At 41.4% G+C, this 19,133-nt stretch overlaps 1 protein-coding gene across 1 annotated transcript in view; it reads left to right on the plus strand.

Moving 5' to 3' along the window:
- CLYBL (citrate lyase beta like) overlaps window positions 1–17,392 on the plus strand; it is a 249,200-nt gene extending 231,808 nt beyond the window's left edge. Inside the window, exons 7-8 of the mRNA XM_030568032.1 lie at window positions 127–251; window positions 16,665–17,392. Of these exons, the coding sequence (XP_030423892.1) occupies window positions 127–251; window positions 16,665–16,760 (221 nt within the window). The 3' untranslated portion in view covers window positions 16,761–17,392. The remainder of the gene's footprint in view (window positions 1–126; window positions 252–16,664) is intronic.
- The last annotated feature ends 1,741 nt before the right edge of the window (window positions 17,393–19,133 follow it).

The following is a 19,133-nucleotide window of genomic DNA, read 5'->3' on the forward strand; positions in this document are numbered from 1 at the left end:
CTAGTCAAATAATTAGTTATTTAACATAAAGTCTATGAGGCATTTAAGAGCCTCAAGTGGTTGGAACATTTTGTTGAACATCTGTTTGTTGATGCATGATTCTAGTGTTATTAATCTTCTTTGTAGGTAAGCAGGTGATTCACCCTAACCAAATTGCTGTTGTCCAAGAACAGTTCTCTCCAAGCCCTGAAAAAATAAAGTGGGCACAAGAACTGATTTCTGCTTTTGAAGACCATCAGCAATTAGGAAAGGTAAATATTTTTTATGCCACATATAGAATACCAGTTAGAATAATATTTAAATTTGAGAAAAATTGAAGCATGTAGTGGGGAGTGTTTGTTTTTACAATAAAAAGCATACAGTAACTTATGGTTTTATTAGCAAAATGTATGCCAGAGTAGAATACAGCTAGATTATTCACAATAAATATGGAACGTCTCAAATGCATTTATAAATACACTTTCTTTATTCTCTTGCCTATCTTAGCTTTTATCCTTTAAATAAAATTATTTGCTGCTTAGAGAATTAAAAATACTCTTAAATGATTTCATAGAAATCATGATGATATTGTCATATGAAAATAATTTGCAATCAAAGGATAAGTGTAGCATGGAAGAAAAAAATATATCCTGCTTGCTTTGGTATTACTTGTGGGAAGAAATAAATAGATTTGAAATTCTTTATTTTAAAAAAAATCTGATAAAATTTCTTTAGTTACGGAGGTCTGATTCTGCAACTGCTTACACGTGTGAATAAAGTTACTTTTGTGCATAACTGTTTGCCAAATGTGGCTCTTAATAATTAAAAGTGGGAACGTTTTCTATGTATTTGTACCAATTTCTGGACCTGAGATTTGAATAGAGTGGAAAGCAAATTAACACTCGAATATGATTGTTCCTAATTTAGTGCATCATTGAATCTCACATTCCTGCTCTGTGGGTTTCTGCTATGTAAATATTGCGGTGGTGATGCACAATCTGTCTCCACTTTGTGCCAGTAATACTTAAATTAGGGGTCGCCTGAAGGAAGATTTTATGCTAGTTGCAGCATTGTCAGTTAATTATCTTAAAGGTTATTTGCTATAATCCAATTTGCCCCTTTTTAAAAGAAAAAAGTTGCATCTAAGTATGTTTATCTTAGTTACAGCCAAACCTGAAATTGTTAAAAAGCCAGGGAAGTTTTGATGTCCACAATGTTTAGTTGCACACAAACTGAAATGCCTGAAATGTGTTTGTACAAAATGTAAGTGCAAAATAATTATAATCATAAGTAAAAAAATCTTCTGTAGTAAAGCTGAGCACACAAGATTTTGTACAGCTTTGTACTTTTTACTGGTAGAATATAAATATTCCCAATAAATTCCTTTACTTTATGATGTGTGGAAATACATTGGAAGTTATATCTTCCCCGTTTGCACACATTTCTAGTGCAAGAAAGATTGCATATTAGAAATTCTAGGAAGGTCATAACAGATTTGTGATTCATTTATGCCTATACTTCAGAATAAAGCTATTAGAATCATAATGTATTATTAGAATAAAGTTACTGGTCTGCCCGACTGTCTACCGTATCTACTAACATTTTCATCACTATGATAGTTGGGTGCCGGCCTGCATGATTATTTCAGGTCACTATCATATGTTATCTTTCTGTGTCTCTTTGTTCTGTTCCCCTTACCTCTGTGATTAATGTAAGTAACATAGAAAGAACATGCATGCATGATTTTTCACATTTTTCTGATTCCTACACACTACATATCTCACAAATGCATTTTGCTGGGTATACACAATGCCAGTGGTGGTGGGGGTTTTCAGGGAAATAAGCAGATAAATAATAAACGTTCAAATGACAGACTCAGCAGAATATTTGTTTATGTTTACGGCTTGTACCTCAGGAGCCCATATAAATTTAATGTCAAAACCCTATCAGAAGAGTACACCTGTAAATTGTATAACTGGCGAGGGAATATACTGTAATTACAATATTAGTAGCATCAAATTACAAGAACCTTACAGATAAGATCCTGTTTTATGGAAGCATTTCTTCTCTAATTTGTTTTAAAAGTGTTATTTTAATGACAGTTTGTCCCCAGAATTCTGGTTTCTTGATTGGATCAGCAATTTATGAAAGTTTCATTGTAACAGGTGCTTTCTAATTAGATTAGAAGCATCTATAACTCTTTGGTAAATATAGATTGGCTTCTTTACTAACCAGTTTACATGTTTCTATATATTTGGCATAGAAAAATCTATCCAAAAAAGGCAAGTTATTTTGTGACCTGGCTCGAATTCTTAACATTTAAATACTACTACATTTTCATAACAAAAAAATTAATAAATAGATTGCTGTGTGCAGTGTTTCCTGCAAACTTCTTAACTGAGTTTATATTGCTGTATTATAAATGTGTAGCCAAGAAAAGCCTGAACAATCTGATTACTTAATTTTTTCCAAAGCAAAGGTGTCTCACAGGAGGGCTCTCATGCTGTGTGTCCTAGAGAGATGTTAAAATTACAATAATAACTCTTCCCATCCCATCTTATAAGAAATATTCCGTATATTGCTTTTAGAAATCCTAATGTGCAGATAGTGAAACACCACTCCTGCTTTTCTTTTTATTTCATTAAATTAGGACTTCCATGTCAGTAGGTCCAAAAATATAGCTTTGGTTCATACTGTTCAGTCTTGCATGTTTTTTTGTTATGTTATTAATCAAAATTGAAAGCCTGGAAAAAATAAATGCAAAGGATTTGAGTGGCTAGGTTGCTCACAGATAAATTATTGGTCTTCAACCTCTAGGATCACAGTTTGTTGTTAATTGGTTTCAAAGTTTGATGCCCTTAGTCAACAATAGTTTGCATTAAAATACAATAATCAGCTCTCATAATTTATCACAGTTTGACAGATACAATAGTCACAGTAAGCTTTGTTTGAGAAAATGCTGAAATCAGACTATTATATCTTGGAGACTAAAATGCTTTGACATAGTTGTCCCTGCATTTGAGAACAGAGGTTAGTAAGAATTAGGATCACAGGTGGACTCTAGGGTATTTTAAGTATCAGAGGGGTAGCCGTGTTAGTCTGGATCTATAAAAGCAGCAAAGAATCCTATGGCACCTTATAGTCTAACAGATGTTTTGGAGCATGAGCTTTCGTGGGTGAATACCCACTTCATCAGATGCATAGGGTATTTTAGACACTCCTGTAGTCCTCAGGGAGAAAAAAAGATTCTGCTAGCCCACATTATTTGGAATAATATTATGAGCATGGTCCTGTTTGCACTGAAGCCAACAACAAAACTTTCATTAACTTTTTAATAGTAGCAGGACTCGGGCCTATGCATAGGTAATAAAAAAATAATAACTGACACAATATATACACCACTGATCCAAAAACTAGACCTCCTCCTCGCATGTCATTTGTGTTTGTACTTTGTTTGTGTCTGATATGGACATTGTTGAACTAAATCACCATTCTTTGTAAAGGGCTTTGAGATCAGCAGATAAGTGCTATATGAAAGCAAAGTATTATTATAATGCAGCTTCAGTAATTTTTCAAAGGGAAGTTCATTGTACAATTGCTATGACATATGATTCTTGAGACTACATTCAGGTACAAACCCACCCCACCCCACCTCCGTGAAAGTCTAAAAGTGACATAAAATAGATCTTGATCATAGACTGGATTCAAGAAGCAAGATAGTGTATCTTGCACTTATGTAGGCCAAATTTTGCTCTCACTCTGGTTTAAGTCTGGAGTAGCTCCACTGCAGTAAATGGAGATAATAAAGTGATACAAATCTAAATTAAATAAGGGCAGAAATTGGCCCACCTGGCGTACAAAATGAATAACTTGCACTCCAAAAAGGCAGGCTGAAGGCAGCGGGAAAAGCTGTTAATAGGGTGTAAGAAAAAAACAGCTCTCCTTTTAATGTAACTTTACCATGTACCCTCATTTTCTCAGCCAAAATGCAGCTTACTCCACCATTACATAACTGATAAATTTGACCCAAAAATACTTTAAAAACCATGGAAGCTTTTTGTTGTTTATATATAATGCAAATAGTAAATTAGTTTTAAAATGTATTGAGATTGAGTATACTTGTGCAATTTGAGTTGAAAATATTATATTAGGTACATTATGATTTCTGTAAGGGTCTTTACCAGTCATCTGAGTTGGGTTTTTTAATTTGATATCAAGCAAAAATGACAAATAGAGTGCAAAAAGAGCAAATAAAAGTGTAATTAAGCTTTTACATAAATAAGTTGTAAATATTTTAAAGGAACCTGATTGGTCAACCAGAAAAGAAAGAGCTAAATATTGCCTCAAAAGTCACATGGAAATGAAGTATACTTTAAAGTTAGGATTAGTAATTCACAATTCAAAACTGTAACTTTGGGTGAGTGTTTTAGGCTCCACAGGGCTAAGCTGAAAGAATGATATATATAGTGCCATGTATGGATAATAGTCTTAGGAGGCCTTTGGCATCTGAATGATAAGTGAACTCAAGTGATTTGGCAAACTATGCAGTAGCTTTTATGGTTCTTCCTGGAATCCTTTTATTTACACAGTATCTGGTCTGCAAGGGAATTGCTCACAAAGACCCTGTCATAACCGTCTTTGTTTAGGAAAGTCTGAACCCAGGCTACTGTATCTTGGAAACAATCTGCATGCTAGGACTTGTACTTGGGAGTGCTCCAACTCCTCTTGAGATCAGTGAGTGTCTTTCCCCTGATTGCAGTGGGAGTGGGATTCAGCCTTCAGTAAGGATTCTGTCTGTCTGTAGCATCTGGCTCCCATTGCCTTCCCAAGAGGCTGTTGTTCTAGGAGCTGGCTTCTTAGCCCCTGTGCCAGTGTGTGTGTGTTTGTCTCTAGTCAGGAGACACGGCCCCCAAGCTCTTCCTTCATTCTGGGCTTGTCTATCCTTACAATGCTGCAGCAGGGCTGCTGGAGCGCTTCAGTGAAGACACTCTCTAAGCCGATGGGAGGGATTCTCCCCCTGGCGTAGGTACACCACCTCCCCGTGAGGCGGTAGTAAGGCCTCCAGTCAACCCCTCACTATCTAAACCAAGGGTCAGGTCGATTTAACTGTGTCGCTCAGGGGTGTGCATTTTTCACATAAAATATAGTCAATAGGATTAAGAAAGGTCTCTTATGTAGCTGTGTTATTCAGAAGAGAGATCAAAGCAGTGTGCTATAGCACAACTGGTGGATTTCCTCCCATAGAAAATATTTGGGGGAAAATCGTGAACCTCTGTTATGTAGTGGGAAGGGGCACATTCACTTGTTATTCCTACATATGTTGACTCCACACTGGTACGACCAATCCTGCGCACAGTTGTGCCAGTTGGGGTAGATGTGAGACAGAAAGGCTCTTTGCCTGTTTTGCAGTTCAGATCTGCAGAAGCTCATGAGAGTGCTGGGAGCTCATACAAATGATTTGCTTCCCCTCCCACCCACCCCCCAAGCAGGCCCTCTGTGGATCTTGATCCTTTTCCCTCCTGTCACTGAAGCCCTGGGGCTAATGCACAGGGAGGCTAATACAAGCTGCAGCCCAGGCCCAAAGTCTACGCTGCAGTTAAAGAGCCCCTTAGCCTGAGTCAGCTGGCACGGGTCAGTCATGGGTTTTTAATTGTACCATAGACGTACCCACATCAGTTTAAAGGATACTTTGGATAAGAAAAGGGAGTCTGTCTCTAGAAATATTCTATTTGAGTGCCTCACTGTTTCTAGCACCTGTGTATTCTGAATATCTTGTGCATCCAGATTAGTTATTTGATAGCTGCCAGTTCCTGCCTTCCCAGAAAGGAGTAAAGAAAAGAAACTACCCAATAATCCTGGATAGATTTGGATTGGGGGGGTTCATTTGTAAATACTCCGCTGGGAAGAGGGGAACAGGAAACTTCATCTTGTTATAAACTGAAAGATATTGACCAGGACAATCTCAGGCTTTCCAAAACATCATCAACCAGTCCTTAGTGACTTATTAAGCTGTAGTGATTGATCAGTGAAAAGGGGTGGGGGCCTTGTCCCACCTCGTTATGATAGCTTTTCCCTTTGAAAACGGGTTTTTGGAAGAAAACCTGGATTCAACCCTACCTGACCTGTCAGGCAATAAATTTAAACTTTGAATGTTGACTTCTTTGAAACTAAGCTTAAATCCTTTTCCATAGGAAAATGTTACCTGTTTGTAGTCAGGAGGTTCCCTGACAAGCATAAGCCTAGTTCAAGTTTTTGGGAAAAAGGGTGCCTGTTTCTTTTGTTTCTGTACCTGGAAGTAAACCCAAGCCATTCTCCTGAGCCCCTAAGTAGAAGAGCAGAGGTTTCAGACAGTAAACTTTTTCCCTCGATGGACTTTGCCTAAGAAGTTTTGCTTAATTCCAGTGGGAAATTATTTTTTTGAACTCCTGGGTTTTTTTCCATAGTCTCCTGTGGGTGTCCTCTTAATATTCTCCTGCTTCTTCCCCTCCTCTGAACAATGGTCTTCCTTTCCTTTCTCTGTAAACTGTGTAACAGTTTTCAGGGTTGGGAACAGTGTTCCCAGGCCCAAGCAAACAGATTTTGATGGATTTATTCCACATTCTTTGTGGCCTCAGAGAAGGAGATATCAGACTTCTTTATTTTAGGATTTGGAAGTGGGTGAACAATTTAATAAAACCTCAGAGGATTAAAATGGAATCTTTCAGCTAGCAATTGATCAGGAATATTTCCCAGACTTGACAATGCCTGCTTACACATCACCTACTTTCCTTCCCATCAGAAGTACACAAGGTTTGCGTTGGCTTGCTGATATTTCCAGTTCAGCACTTCTGCATTTAGTCTGCCTGAGAGTGTTCACAGTCAGCCCTCCATTGAAAGGATCTTACATAATTACTTATTTCAACAACAGGTTTACTCTCACACAGTCTCTGGACTGGGTTACCCAAGCAGTATGGGAGCTTTGTTCAATTTACTGGGTCTCATAATGAATAATGGGAGAAGACGATGAACACTCCAGGTCCTAGACAAACTACGTATTGCCTCAGATGTGAGCCTGTCAGGGTGAGGAGCTAACACACAAGCCCAAAGAGAGAGAGAAATTAACCTTCTTAGTGTTCAGAAGGCTAATCCCAGGGAAGCACATCTTCATAAAGTCCATCTGCTCAGCAGTACTTGTGTACTTAGACCATGAAAAACAACGCTGCTAGGGAAATCTGCTCCTTTTTTTTTTTTGTTCATCAGAGTAGAGGTCATCATCCTCTTACTTAGGCCACATTGGTTCCACCTTACTGTACAGCAGACTGGCTAAAGCAAGAAAAGAGTATTCTAGAAGAATTGTCCTAAAGGCAGAAGCCTTTTAGCAAGAATTGGGGAGTCCCCATTATATACCCATTTCCAACAAAATGCAGTACCAGGTGTTCCCCTTTAGGCAGCATTTCTTGGAACTTTCCCCTGGCTTGCAATTTTCTTCTCTTCCACGGATTGGAGGGTCCTAAAGAAAACTGAAGGTCACAAAACTGCTTTCATCCTGGTTACTCTGAACTAGCCAAGGTGGTCTTGGTGTGTGGAGTTCATATAAGACTCCTTCTATCCTTATGCCAAGACCTTACTCAGCAGGGCCCAGTAATGCCCCATACCTGGGTCCCACTTGACCTGGTTCATAGCAGGGTATTCCTGAAAGAGTTGACATCTCTGACATGGTGGCCCAGACCATGCTGTTTACACACACAAACAAAAATTATTATTTTGTTTTCTATTGCATGTGGATAGATTTTTCCATGTGGTACAGAGCAATTTTTTCCCAACTAGACAGGCCAGAAGCCAGGTTTAGGTCAAAGACCTATCCCTGAACTCCATTGGGATTGAAGCCTTTGCACAAAATACCTTACAGAAGAGACAAAGAGGACATCAAACCTAGAGACCATTAGCCAGAGCTCATCTGCTGATTAGTGATCAAGACAGTAGATAGTGGAAAAGGCAGTTTTTCAGGAAGCTGGTTCCCAAAACACAATTTAGGACTTTGATGATCAATAGAAACAACTTGAATTTCATTTGTAACCAGAGAGAAAGCCCGTACAATATTTGGAGCTGATGTGTAAATATGCTTGCTACAGCTTAGGAAAGCAGATCTCCATGTTCTGTACTTGCTGTAGCTTGAGAGTGGTTTTCAGTAGCGTCCCTCATATCGATTGCATTATAGTAATCCAGATGGGTGGTCACAAAGGCATGGATGATCATGAAAAGATTAAATGCAGATGAAAAAAAGAACTACTGGCCACCTCACATATGCCCTCAGAGATCAGGGAGTATTAGTCACAAATCACATTCTTCCAAGCCTCAATCTCTTGTCTCATTTAGGTACAAGGAAATAAAATACCACACTATCTGGGTTAAAAGAAAGACACACAGAGCTGCAAGTTGTCTGCATACTGATAGTCTTAGAATCATAGAAGATTAGGGTTTGAAGAGACCTAAGGAGTCATCTAGTCCAACCCCCTGCTCAAATAAGACCAACCTCAACTAAATCATTTTGCCCAAATTGTTTCATTATCTTATCAGGGGTACATGTAGAACAAGAGAATTATAAACCTCTTTAGAACACCACATACCGTATGAGAGGTCTCAGTGTGCATGAGCAATTGTGCAACAATATCACCTTCTGGGATCTTTCTGGGGAAAAAAAAAGAAGGAGGGGAATGGAACCACTCGCATGCAATCCTGTCCATCCCTACCATAGTCAAGTCAACAAAACATTACGGTCAATTATATCAAAGATTGCTGGCATATTTAAAGGAGTCAGCGTGGATACCATCACTAAGAAAGGCCACCAAGTCCATTGTAGTCTCTGTACCGTACCCCAGTTGTTTGAGAGGGATCAAGGAAACCTGAAGACTCCAGATTATATGAGAACTGTCCTGCATTACCTTCTCATTAACCTTGTAAAAACAGCAGTTTAGAGGCCAGGAATAATTAACAAGGTCAAAGTCCAAGATAGGATTTCTTGAGCAGAGGTCTAATGAAGACTTGTTTGATGGAAGGTGGCATTTTAACATCCTCCTTAAGGTAAGCATTGATTACCAGACCCAGTATCTCCCTGACTGGTTTTATTTTGCATGACAGAAATAGGTCCAACTCACAGTTATTTTCCAAAGTTGCGCTAGGATCTCAAGAAGCTAAATTGATTGAAACTGAACCATAGAGGATTTTTGTCCCCTCCAGATATAGATTTGCTCTCAACAGAATGGCAATCCACTCTGAGTCCAGTCAAACTAACATGCAAAAAATAAGAGTATGTATGACAGTAAGAAACTTTACATGATGTTTCCGTGAGGTGGAAATCTGAATTTACCAAGCTATTTACCAAACCAAAGTTTTCCATAGGGTGAAACTTTTTAGATGCTATTGTGAAAACCTTCACTTTCCCAAGATCAAAACACTAAAGTCTTCTATCAGGAAATCTTTTAGTCTTGGAATGCAATGAGCCAATACTGGATCTCTTTATGCTGCTCCATATATTTCATTTGTCACACGTTAGGGAAACCTTTGAGGATGACATCATGTTGGGACAGAATATCCAGAAGCCACTGTACCAGTGTTCAAGAACCACAGACGGTCATAGTGTCCCTCTAGACTGCCTGTAGAATTGTCTGCCAATTGTACATTATTCTTTTTTAGAAACCACTGATATCAACTCAGGCCTATGTCTTCATGAATGGCATAATGAGATGGGTCCTCTGTCCTGATAAGAGCAAACAGAAACCCAAACTTATGTCAAACTGATGTGTTGTAAAATTTAGTCCTGAATATCTCCAATGGCAACTCCACTGCATCTTGACACTTTATTCCATTAGTTTTTCCTAAAGTGTCATTTAAATTGTCCCCCTGCTGCAAACATTTTGTTCCTTTTTGTTTTGACAGCAAGTAGGAGAATAAATTGCTCTCTGTCCTCTTTATAATATCCCTCTGCCTATTCGTAGTCTGTCTCTCTTGTCTCTGGATTATTTTAGACTCACCATGCTCAATTCTTTTTTTCACAGGCCTTATGTTCCAAACCTTGTCATTTTTGTTGGTCTCCTCTGAGAACTGGTCTCTTTTTAAAAATTCCTTTCCAGCTTTCTTTCCTCTTGGTACCTGCTGAGCGTAACCTGCACTCCATCCTCCAAGTCACTTTGGGCTAGTGTTGTAGATCCACTAGGATCCCACTCGCCCCTGCACACTTGACACATAAATTACTGTTGTTTTTTAAAACATTTTATCTATTTGAGAGAATATAAAATTTCACTATAAATTCATTGAGCCCAAATGTAGGCCCAGTTTACAGAGTGGGATGGGGCACATAAGCTCAAACAGGCTCTGTAGCATAAGCTATTCCTACTGCAGTCGAGGAACGCTGGCCTGAGGTATAAGGATGTGAGGAGGGGGATATACCTGCTTTGCAGACATGAGTTGTGGAGCTTCTCAGGAGACAGGGACGCCACCTAAATAATCTCCCTGTTCCCACCCACGCAGCCCTGTATGTATCAATAACCTTGTCCATCCCCCCTACAGCTGGAGCTGCAGAGGACTTAACAATTAGGTCAACCTCTGTGCAGCTCCAGTAGGCAGGGAGAGAGGGGAGTAGCCAAGTTGTTCCTCTTCTCTCTCTGTCTGAGTTCTGTTATAGACCTGTCAGCAAGGGAAATATCTTTGAGACGTGGAAGGCCATGCAGTCTTTCCCCAGCTGTTAGTCTGTTAGGGACAAACCATTTCCATTCCCCGTGAGTGGGACATCAAGGAAGAGCTGCCTATGCTCTGCTCCCTGACATTTCCCAGAGCCTGAATGCCACATATGGCACTCAGGCTGAGCAGAGTCAGAGACTCCACCTTTGGGAAGGGGAACACATGCTACCCCTCCTCCAAGATCTGCTTTGACAGCTGGTCAACACAGGCAGGATGAGGAGCTCCTGCAGCTTTGATGTGGTAGAAGCTGCTGAGTGCAAATCGGGTCCCATTCTTTGTAACAACACACCTTGAGAACATTAAAAATGTTGTTACTCTAATGAGAGGTTTTGGTAATGAAAATGGAATATATGCTGTATTGTTTGAAATGGACATAGTAAAAGAAAGTCTGAAAAGGTCATATGACCCTACCTAAAATCTGTAGCCAACCACATTTCTCCTACGTCTGGCCACAAGACTTTTGGATAATCCTGTAAAATATACCCATGTTTAAATACTCTGGAAAGAAATAGAATATTCGTTTATGATGTGCAGATCATGGTGCTTTCATCGTTTCACAGTCATTCATGATCTGACCTTGGCAGAATGAGCATGACCCTCCTTTTCTGTTTTGTCTTGGTTTTTTGTTATTTTCCTTCCCCCTATTCTAGTGTAAGATTTATGGGAAATATTCTGGGAACTACTTTACTGAAGCTTTAGACACTTTCTGCTTTCCACGGATGTTATTAAATATCCTTTCTGATAAAAGAATCACATCAACTCTCCAAAAGTGAAGTTTGGATAATCAGGAAATTCTGGAATGAATCCCAGGTTCTAGAGCAGGTAGAGCTGAGGAAAAGGAGACGAAGGAGTGGGAGTGAGTCAAGGAAGTGAGCCGTTTTACAGAGAGCCCAATCCAAGGAGACATTAATGTCCTCAAATACCATGGAAGTCAATAAGAATTGAGGATGCCCTGCACTTTGCAGCTGGCTCTCAGCACCTGAGGGGTTCAGGCCTTAAATCAGCCTAGCTAAAGTGCCTGAATGGGGAGTCGGTGATTTTCTGTGATTGACAGAAACGTAGCACACCACCAACCAGTTCTGACTCAGACACCAGTTCTGATGCTGGGAGCAGGAATAGTCTGTGTTGCATTCCCAGCTTTCCAGTTGGAAAATCTCGTGTCAGACCTGCCGGCATCTTTGCTTCCCTAGCTCCACACACAAAAGGCTTTGGAGCTGACCAAACTATGTTTCACAGCACTTCTCTACACTGCATACAGGCTCTTCCAAGTGAGCCGAGAAGAGTGGTGATGTGAGCAAGTCTAGTACATGGCATGGCCAATCGGCAAATGACAGTGTTGTATCAGGCATGTGTTGGGTGTAGTGCCAAAACAGCACCATCCGTGCTGGGACATTTTCTGATAGATAAAATGGAAGTGTAACATCACCAGTTTTGACCTTTGCATCAGTAAAGGCATGGCAGTTAATTTCAGAGAGGGAAGGTGAACGTTTTAGTGTATTTCCAATGGAAAATGTATAGGAAAAAGAGGAAATCTATAAACAGGGACTAAGGGAGAACAATAAAAACTAGGAAGATTGCACAAGTGTGGAAACAGAAAAGCTGCCGCGCTTGTGAAAGCAAGCAGAAAATGTCTGTTAGCTGCTTAGAAATAGGAAAAAGGAGAGAGAGGATGATTTACATCCTGAAAGAAAACAATAGACTTTCTCTGCACACTGGAACTGAAATTGTATCACGTGTTTGCCTTACCTGCAGTTGGGCTCACTTTTTTAGACCCTAGTTTCTGTGATCTTGTGGAGAGTCCAAGGTCCCTGCTGTGATAAGTGCCAGAATTCTGAACATATGCAGGGCGACATTGTGACTGGCCCTTGCTTGGGTGTTCAGTAAGAGGAAGGAGTCACTTCATCCTTCTCCCTCTTCTCACACAGCCCATGTAAAACCCCAATGGTTGCAATCGTTGCATTCAGGGCAGTGTTAAAACGTGTAGTCTGGCCCTTGCATTGTAATCCTTTCAGGCTAGGGACCTTGACTTATCCATCTATAAATCACCATGCTCACCAGGGATGAAATAGCAGTCATAAGCCTGCCCAACATGGCTGTAGTTCTGTCCATAACAAAATACAAGAGATGTGCAGGACAGGTATGCATTTTTTAAGCATGCACCTGAAGGCCTGGTTCTCCTCTCTGATCAGTTTTACCCACTGTAACTCCATTATCTTCACAGGTATGAGAGGAGAATTAGGCCCTGAATTTTTCAGACTGTGTGCACTGAATATGAAAAAAATGCCTGAAATCTCCAGAGAAAGTCACCATACAGCTTGAGTTCCTTGTGCCTAGAACTGGCGTCTCATCTGTATGAATTGTTTAAACAAAACTATATAATAGTTCTTAGGCTCCCAGTGACCCAACCACTCCTCAAAAAGCCTGTGGTTGTAACCCATCACACAACTATAGCAAGCACAGGGTTGCAGGAAAGGAGAGGACAGAGGCTTATGGAAAGAGAGTGAGTAAGGGACTTGGGGATGCTATCAGAGGGATGCAGAGAAAGTGAGGACTCCAAAGGCTATTGAAGGGGAAAAGAAGGATAAATGGTCACATTCCAAGAGACATCTACACTGAATCTCCAAACCTTAAAGGTTTCCCGAACACTATCACCAAGTGACCTTTTGGAATATATTTATGCTAAAAAATATAAACTTATTTCACCCAGATACTGGAGAAAGACTAAATGGCTTATTCTGGCTCTGTTGAGGGTGTGGAATGTATCACAGAACATGAGCAATCTGAAGCCTCATTTGTCACCAGTCATTTAAGGATATTTCAATTCTTGCTAAAATTTTGATTAAGAATTGCATTCTGATAGAGCATTTTACAACTAGAAAATGAAGTACAGGCTAGAAATGTGAGCTTATTAGGAATGTTTGCCAGTTAGACGATTCAGCTCTGGGACTAAATGTATCCCTAGTGTAACTTCTCTGAAGTCAATGGTTTTTATAAAAAAAAAAAAATCTTGTTGTCTTTATCTTAATATGAAGGGAAATAAAAGGACTTTAAAAAAAAAGGCAAATTCCATCTAGTGGAATTAGAAAGGCTAATGTACGGTAATACCATAATTACTGGTATTGCCGGTCTGCAGAAAACTGGAGGTGGAAAGAGCTACAGTGAATAGAGTATATTCAAACTGGTTGTTTTTTCTGGATTTTAGCTCACTATTGCAAATTAGCAGGAAGGAATTAAACCTCAGAGTGAATAAACAAAGAAATCAGCTTGCTTCTGCTCCCGCTTCGTGTAGGAAAAACAGAAATTTTCCTCTGGATGTATGTGTAGAATTCTGTTTGCTATGTATCAAAGTTACCTATGCACATTGAGAGGACAGCCCACCGAAAGCTGTCGTCCTGTTTTTCATGTGCATCTGGGCTATTTTCTTGTTTTCCTCTTTAAACTTCTAACCTATTATTTTAGTGATAACAGGGCAAGTGTGCTGTTTACTAAATTGGTCTCTTCTAAAAGAACACACAAGATAAATCCAGTTATCACTGTTACGCTACATGTGAATTAATCTTTGGAACACTGACTTTTTTCCAAACTATTATTAAACTGACTCCCTATAGCAAAATAGATACCGTTGTAAGATAAGCTTTCAGTTAACAAAAAGCTGAACAAGTAGTTAATAATAAACTATAAATCTTAAAATGTTTGCTTCATTTCTAATTCTTGCTTTCAACATTTGACAAACCTAAGTTATGGTTATCTAAGTATGTTCTTTTTAAAATAGCTAATAATGAAGCTGTAAATGATTGCAATATTGTTAATAGGAAGATTATTTATTATTTACATAAGGCCTACAGAGTTCTAAGTAATTTGTAGACATTTTTGAAGCATTTTTCATCTGAATTTCTGCTTGATTTGAATGATGATGTCAACCCATCAACCCATTATTCACCAAATCCTGCTAAAATTCCAGGATAATGTACAGGATATGAAACCCTGAATAGAATAAAATAATTGGACTAATCGTTCAAAAATTAGTTGTCAGCTTATAGAATGATAATAAACTATAGAAGTGACTGTGTCCAAGGATGAAATTTTGCTGTGTTATGCCCTAATTTGATGAGATATTTAATTCAGTATTGCTTGAATGAGTTAAAGGTACAAGGCTAGGATCCACTGGACCAACGCATTTCCATAATCATTTTTGGAAAATGCTAGATGTTATCATTTGACTTGCTGGATTTCTCAGTTTTCATTATTAGTCTGTATATTGTATCTAGAAAATAATAAGCATTAGTTTGTTTCACTCTCAGCTCCCCTGGCCTCCCCCAAACACAACCAGACAGAAATGTCTTTCCTCACTCTATCCCCTCCCTGGTGTTGCTCTCATTAGTCAAATCTAAAATGAGTTCATGGTCCTGTATTAATTTCAGTGGGGCTCCAAGTGCATGCAGCAGCAACACACACCCGCCGCCCACTGCACAACGCAGGACCAGAACCTTTATATGCAAGATTTTCGGGGAAGAGGCTACGGCCTTTAATTTGTTGTGTGAAATGCCCAGCTCACTTTTGGCCATTGTAAAAGGTAGAAATAATAATCCTGCTAGCTTGTTTTGTCTGTGTACCAAAAAAAATGTCAGAAGTGCCTTTGACAAATGCAGGAAGCAGGAGTCTTGCAATATCACTTGGGGCTGTCTTGCTGCAAAGCTTTTTAGCTTCAAAATCCTATTTCTTCATCACAAAGTGTTAGAATTTATTGATGGCTTTATAAAATGAAAAAGAGATTAAAACATCCAAAATTGGGGTGGGGTCAGGTTGGAGGCTCTTTAATACAAGGTTTCTTTTAGTTGAGATGTAACTACAGCTTGTTCATCTCATATTAACACTAAGTGTAAGGAGCTAAGTACTGATAAAAATGAAAAGTTACTCAAAAATCTGCTCGGACTCTGGGATAGTCACTGCTCAGACACTCTTGGTCAATCCTGTGCAGAACACAGTCTGGTAAATTCCCCGGTAGTGCACAATAGTCAAATACAGCATGCTCCACATGGTTAGAAATCCATTCTCTGAACATGGACATAATCTGCTAGCCATATGGGAAGGAGGAAGAAGAGAAAGGAGCAATGCCAGCAGCTCTGGAATGGCAGCACGAGGCCCTGAAAACTAAGGGTCTTCCCTGTGGAGCTCTAACTGGAAGAGATTTCCCCCAAAAAGTCTAGGGGCCAGGACCTCTGTTTCAGTTTTCCCAAAGGGTAATCATGCCTCTCCACACTTGTAACTAGCTCTGTGTTCTACTTATGGAAAAACGTGATACGTGAGCACAGTATTGTTACATTGCACTTTGTGAAATGAAGAGTGAAGGGGACTCGGTGTTGGTATCACTATTTGTCATAGCGGGAGAAAGAATTACTAGTATGATGCTGTAATTAGTTAGGAATCATCTAATCTGGAGCCTTGCTGAATGCAGACTAAGGCCCTTAGCTGTTCCAGCTCACTTTTGTGTGATGAGTGAGGATGGTCTGAGCTCTTCTATAAAAGGCTCCCAATCCTGTGCTGTTAGTTTATCTTCTTGTACCAAGCTTCCACTTCTTTTAGAGCTAGTAAGGGCTATTTTCCCATGTCAGTACATATTGATTGTGCTAAAGGGCAGCATGCCCTAAAATTCACCTGTCGCACTATGTGGATCATTTCTGCTCTCTGCCTGTTTTTCAGATTGGGAGTTAAATACACACGATCTTTCCCGCACAGTGTGATCAAGTGTGGTTTTTTTCCTCCTCCTTTTAACATTGAACTCCCCACCTCTCCTCCCCCACCCCCTTTCCTTTAGTTTGGCTCTTTCTGAAGGTTATACAAGAAGAATCAGTTTGATTCATGTGGGATCTAATGTTCCTTGTTTTACAGATGGATGTAAAAAAACAAAGACCAAAATAACCTATCATTTTACAGGTTCTTTCATGAAGTTTGTATTTTCTGTTTTCCAGGGAGCCTTTACTTTCCATGGGAGTATGATAGACATGCCATTACTGAAGCAGGCACAGAACATTGTTACGCTTGCCACAGCCATCGGGAAAAAATGATCTGTTAAATGAAGCTCTCACCATGTGGGCAGAGAAGCAGTTTTAAAGAACGACTTTGGGAAAATGTAAATACATCAGAGTTAAGCAGAACTTCATTTACATTTCTGCAGATCTGACATAATTTTTCTTGCCAGACTTGCTAATTACCACGGCTATGTATGATTTAAATTAGTGCTTGCTCCAGTGCAGCCCAATGTGCTTCTCCTCCTGGATCTGAAGTGAAGTCATATTGCTGGGTGTATGACATCACAATAACGATTACCAAGACAGGCTTATGACTTCACTGGGGATAGCAGCAACATCTGGGCTGGGATGAAAACAAGCTTTTCTAAAATAACAAATGAAACAAAAATCAGGGCAAATGCTTCTGTTTTGTCTGGGCTTCCCCCTTCTCACCCCCCCCCCCATAATATCTGTGGCAGAGTAAAAGTCCTCTTTCGAAGGGCAAACTCATGCATAGTTATTAAATAGGTGACACCTTAAAGATAATTAATTAATTATATTTAAGGTACCACTGGACTTCTTGTTTTTATTAAATAGTTGAAATTGTTATGAAAATCATTTAATATCTGTGTGGGCTTCTCCGTCTCCTATAAATGTACAAGAGTCATTAAAAAACGAATGTACCATCATGCGAGAGTCCTGATTTCTTTTTTTTTAAGTGGTTGCTATTCAGACCATTTCCTCCTGGAAACGTACAGAACGGGATAGGTTGGACGGCAATAAACGTGTTGAGTTTTCGAAGACACAGTGCAGCAGAACTTGTGCATACGGTCTCGAGTCAGATTTGCATCACATTAGAGATACTGCTACAGGTCATATGGGCCGTGTGGTTAACGGGCTTAGCAAAGCTGTTTTGAAGAGGTTAACCCAGCTTGTAGTAAGGGTAAATAAACATAACAACCAGCCATTGTTCTCTATTCAGCATGTACTCTTATATCGACGGCTAAAGGGTATTGAAGCTGCAGAGGATCAACTTGTGGTTGCCAGAGGACTCCAATGAAGTTTGAAACACCAACAATCAGAGATTTTGTTTCTGTTCCTCATTAAATCATGAGCCTTTGTGTTCGGACCATGAACGACTGTTCTTTAAGAAATTACCAGAATGGGAAGTTTTAAACTATGCACCACCCTTTTCATGACCTACACAGCAGCAATGCTGCTGCACTTAGACAAACACGGCGGGGAAGGCTGTTCTGTTTATTTAAATTTGTAAATAGAAAACAGTTGTTTTTAGATTCATTTTTCACCGCCTCCATCGCCCGTTTACTGCTGGAGCCGGCGGGCAGCGCTGCTTTTTCCTTCCCTAGGACTGGAAAGCTTCTCCCCCCCCCCCGCTAGAAACATGTTTTTAATGTGGTGTTGGTGTTTGAGCGCCTGTCTCGGGGCGGTGCAAAGCCCAGCCGGGGAGCGGCTCCGATCGCTTCAGCCCCCAGCCCGTGCCTGGGAGGGGGCGCCTGAACCGGTGACTGGAAAGGGCCGGGCCGGAGCAGCGGCCAGAGGCGGAAATGCCAGACCCAGCCCAGTCCGCTCCTTGCGATCCGGCCCGAGCAGGGCAGGGGCGCGCCAGGCCCGGCCGGGGGGATCTGGGGCGCTGCAGGCCGGAAGCGGGAGCAGCCCCAGGGGCGGTTCCCTGCTGGGGACACGCTGCCCCCCCCGCGACCCTGCCGGGACCAGGGAGCCCAAAGGCCCCCGGAGCCGGATCAGCCCCCAGCCGCTGCGCTGCGATCCTTGGCCAGGCCGGGGGGAAATAACCCGGCTGCTCCCGGAGCGCCGGGCCCAGCCCGGGAGCTGCTGACCCGGGTGGCGCTGGGGCGCCGCTCCTAGGGCCCAGCCCCGGCTCGGTGCAGCCGCGGGGCTCCGCGCTCTGCACCGGGGCTGCCTCTGGCTCCTCCCCAAACCCTCCTGGGGGCCGGGCTCGTCGGCGGCAGCCCCGCGGCTCGGGCCACTTCTCCGGGCTTGGGGTCGGCCTGGGCCGCAAAGCAACGAACCCGCCTGGTTAAACCAGGGCACAAGCCGGGCTGGGCGCAGGCGCTCCCCGATCCCCTCGCCCGGAGACACGGGCAGCGGCTGGAGCCCGGGGCTGGAATCGCGGCAGAACAAGCCCCGGTGCGCGCGGAAAGAAGCTGCAGGTGCCGGGGCTGCTGTTCTGCAGGCAGCCGAGGAGGGATCAAGCCCGATCTGCTTAGGGAGGGAGGCGAGAAAACCACAGCGATCTCCGAGCCACTGACAGAGGGAGCGAGTGGAGGGAAAGAGCCTGGCCATGGGCAGATGAAGGGACACAGAAACTTGCCAGTGACACAGCCCCTCGTGCTGCAGGGCCCGGGCCGGGAGGTGCCTGGGGTGACAGAGCCAGTCCAGAAGCTTGGGAAG

This window comes from Gopherus evgoodei, chromosome 1 (genome assembly GCF_007399415.2).
Source record: "Gopherus evgoodei ecotype Sinaloan lineage chromosome 1, rGopEvg1_v1.p, whole genome shotgun sequence".
Taxonomy (NCBI): Eukaryota; Metazoa; Chordata; order Testudines; family Testudinidae; genus Gopherus; species Gopherus evgoodei.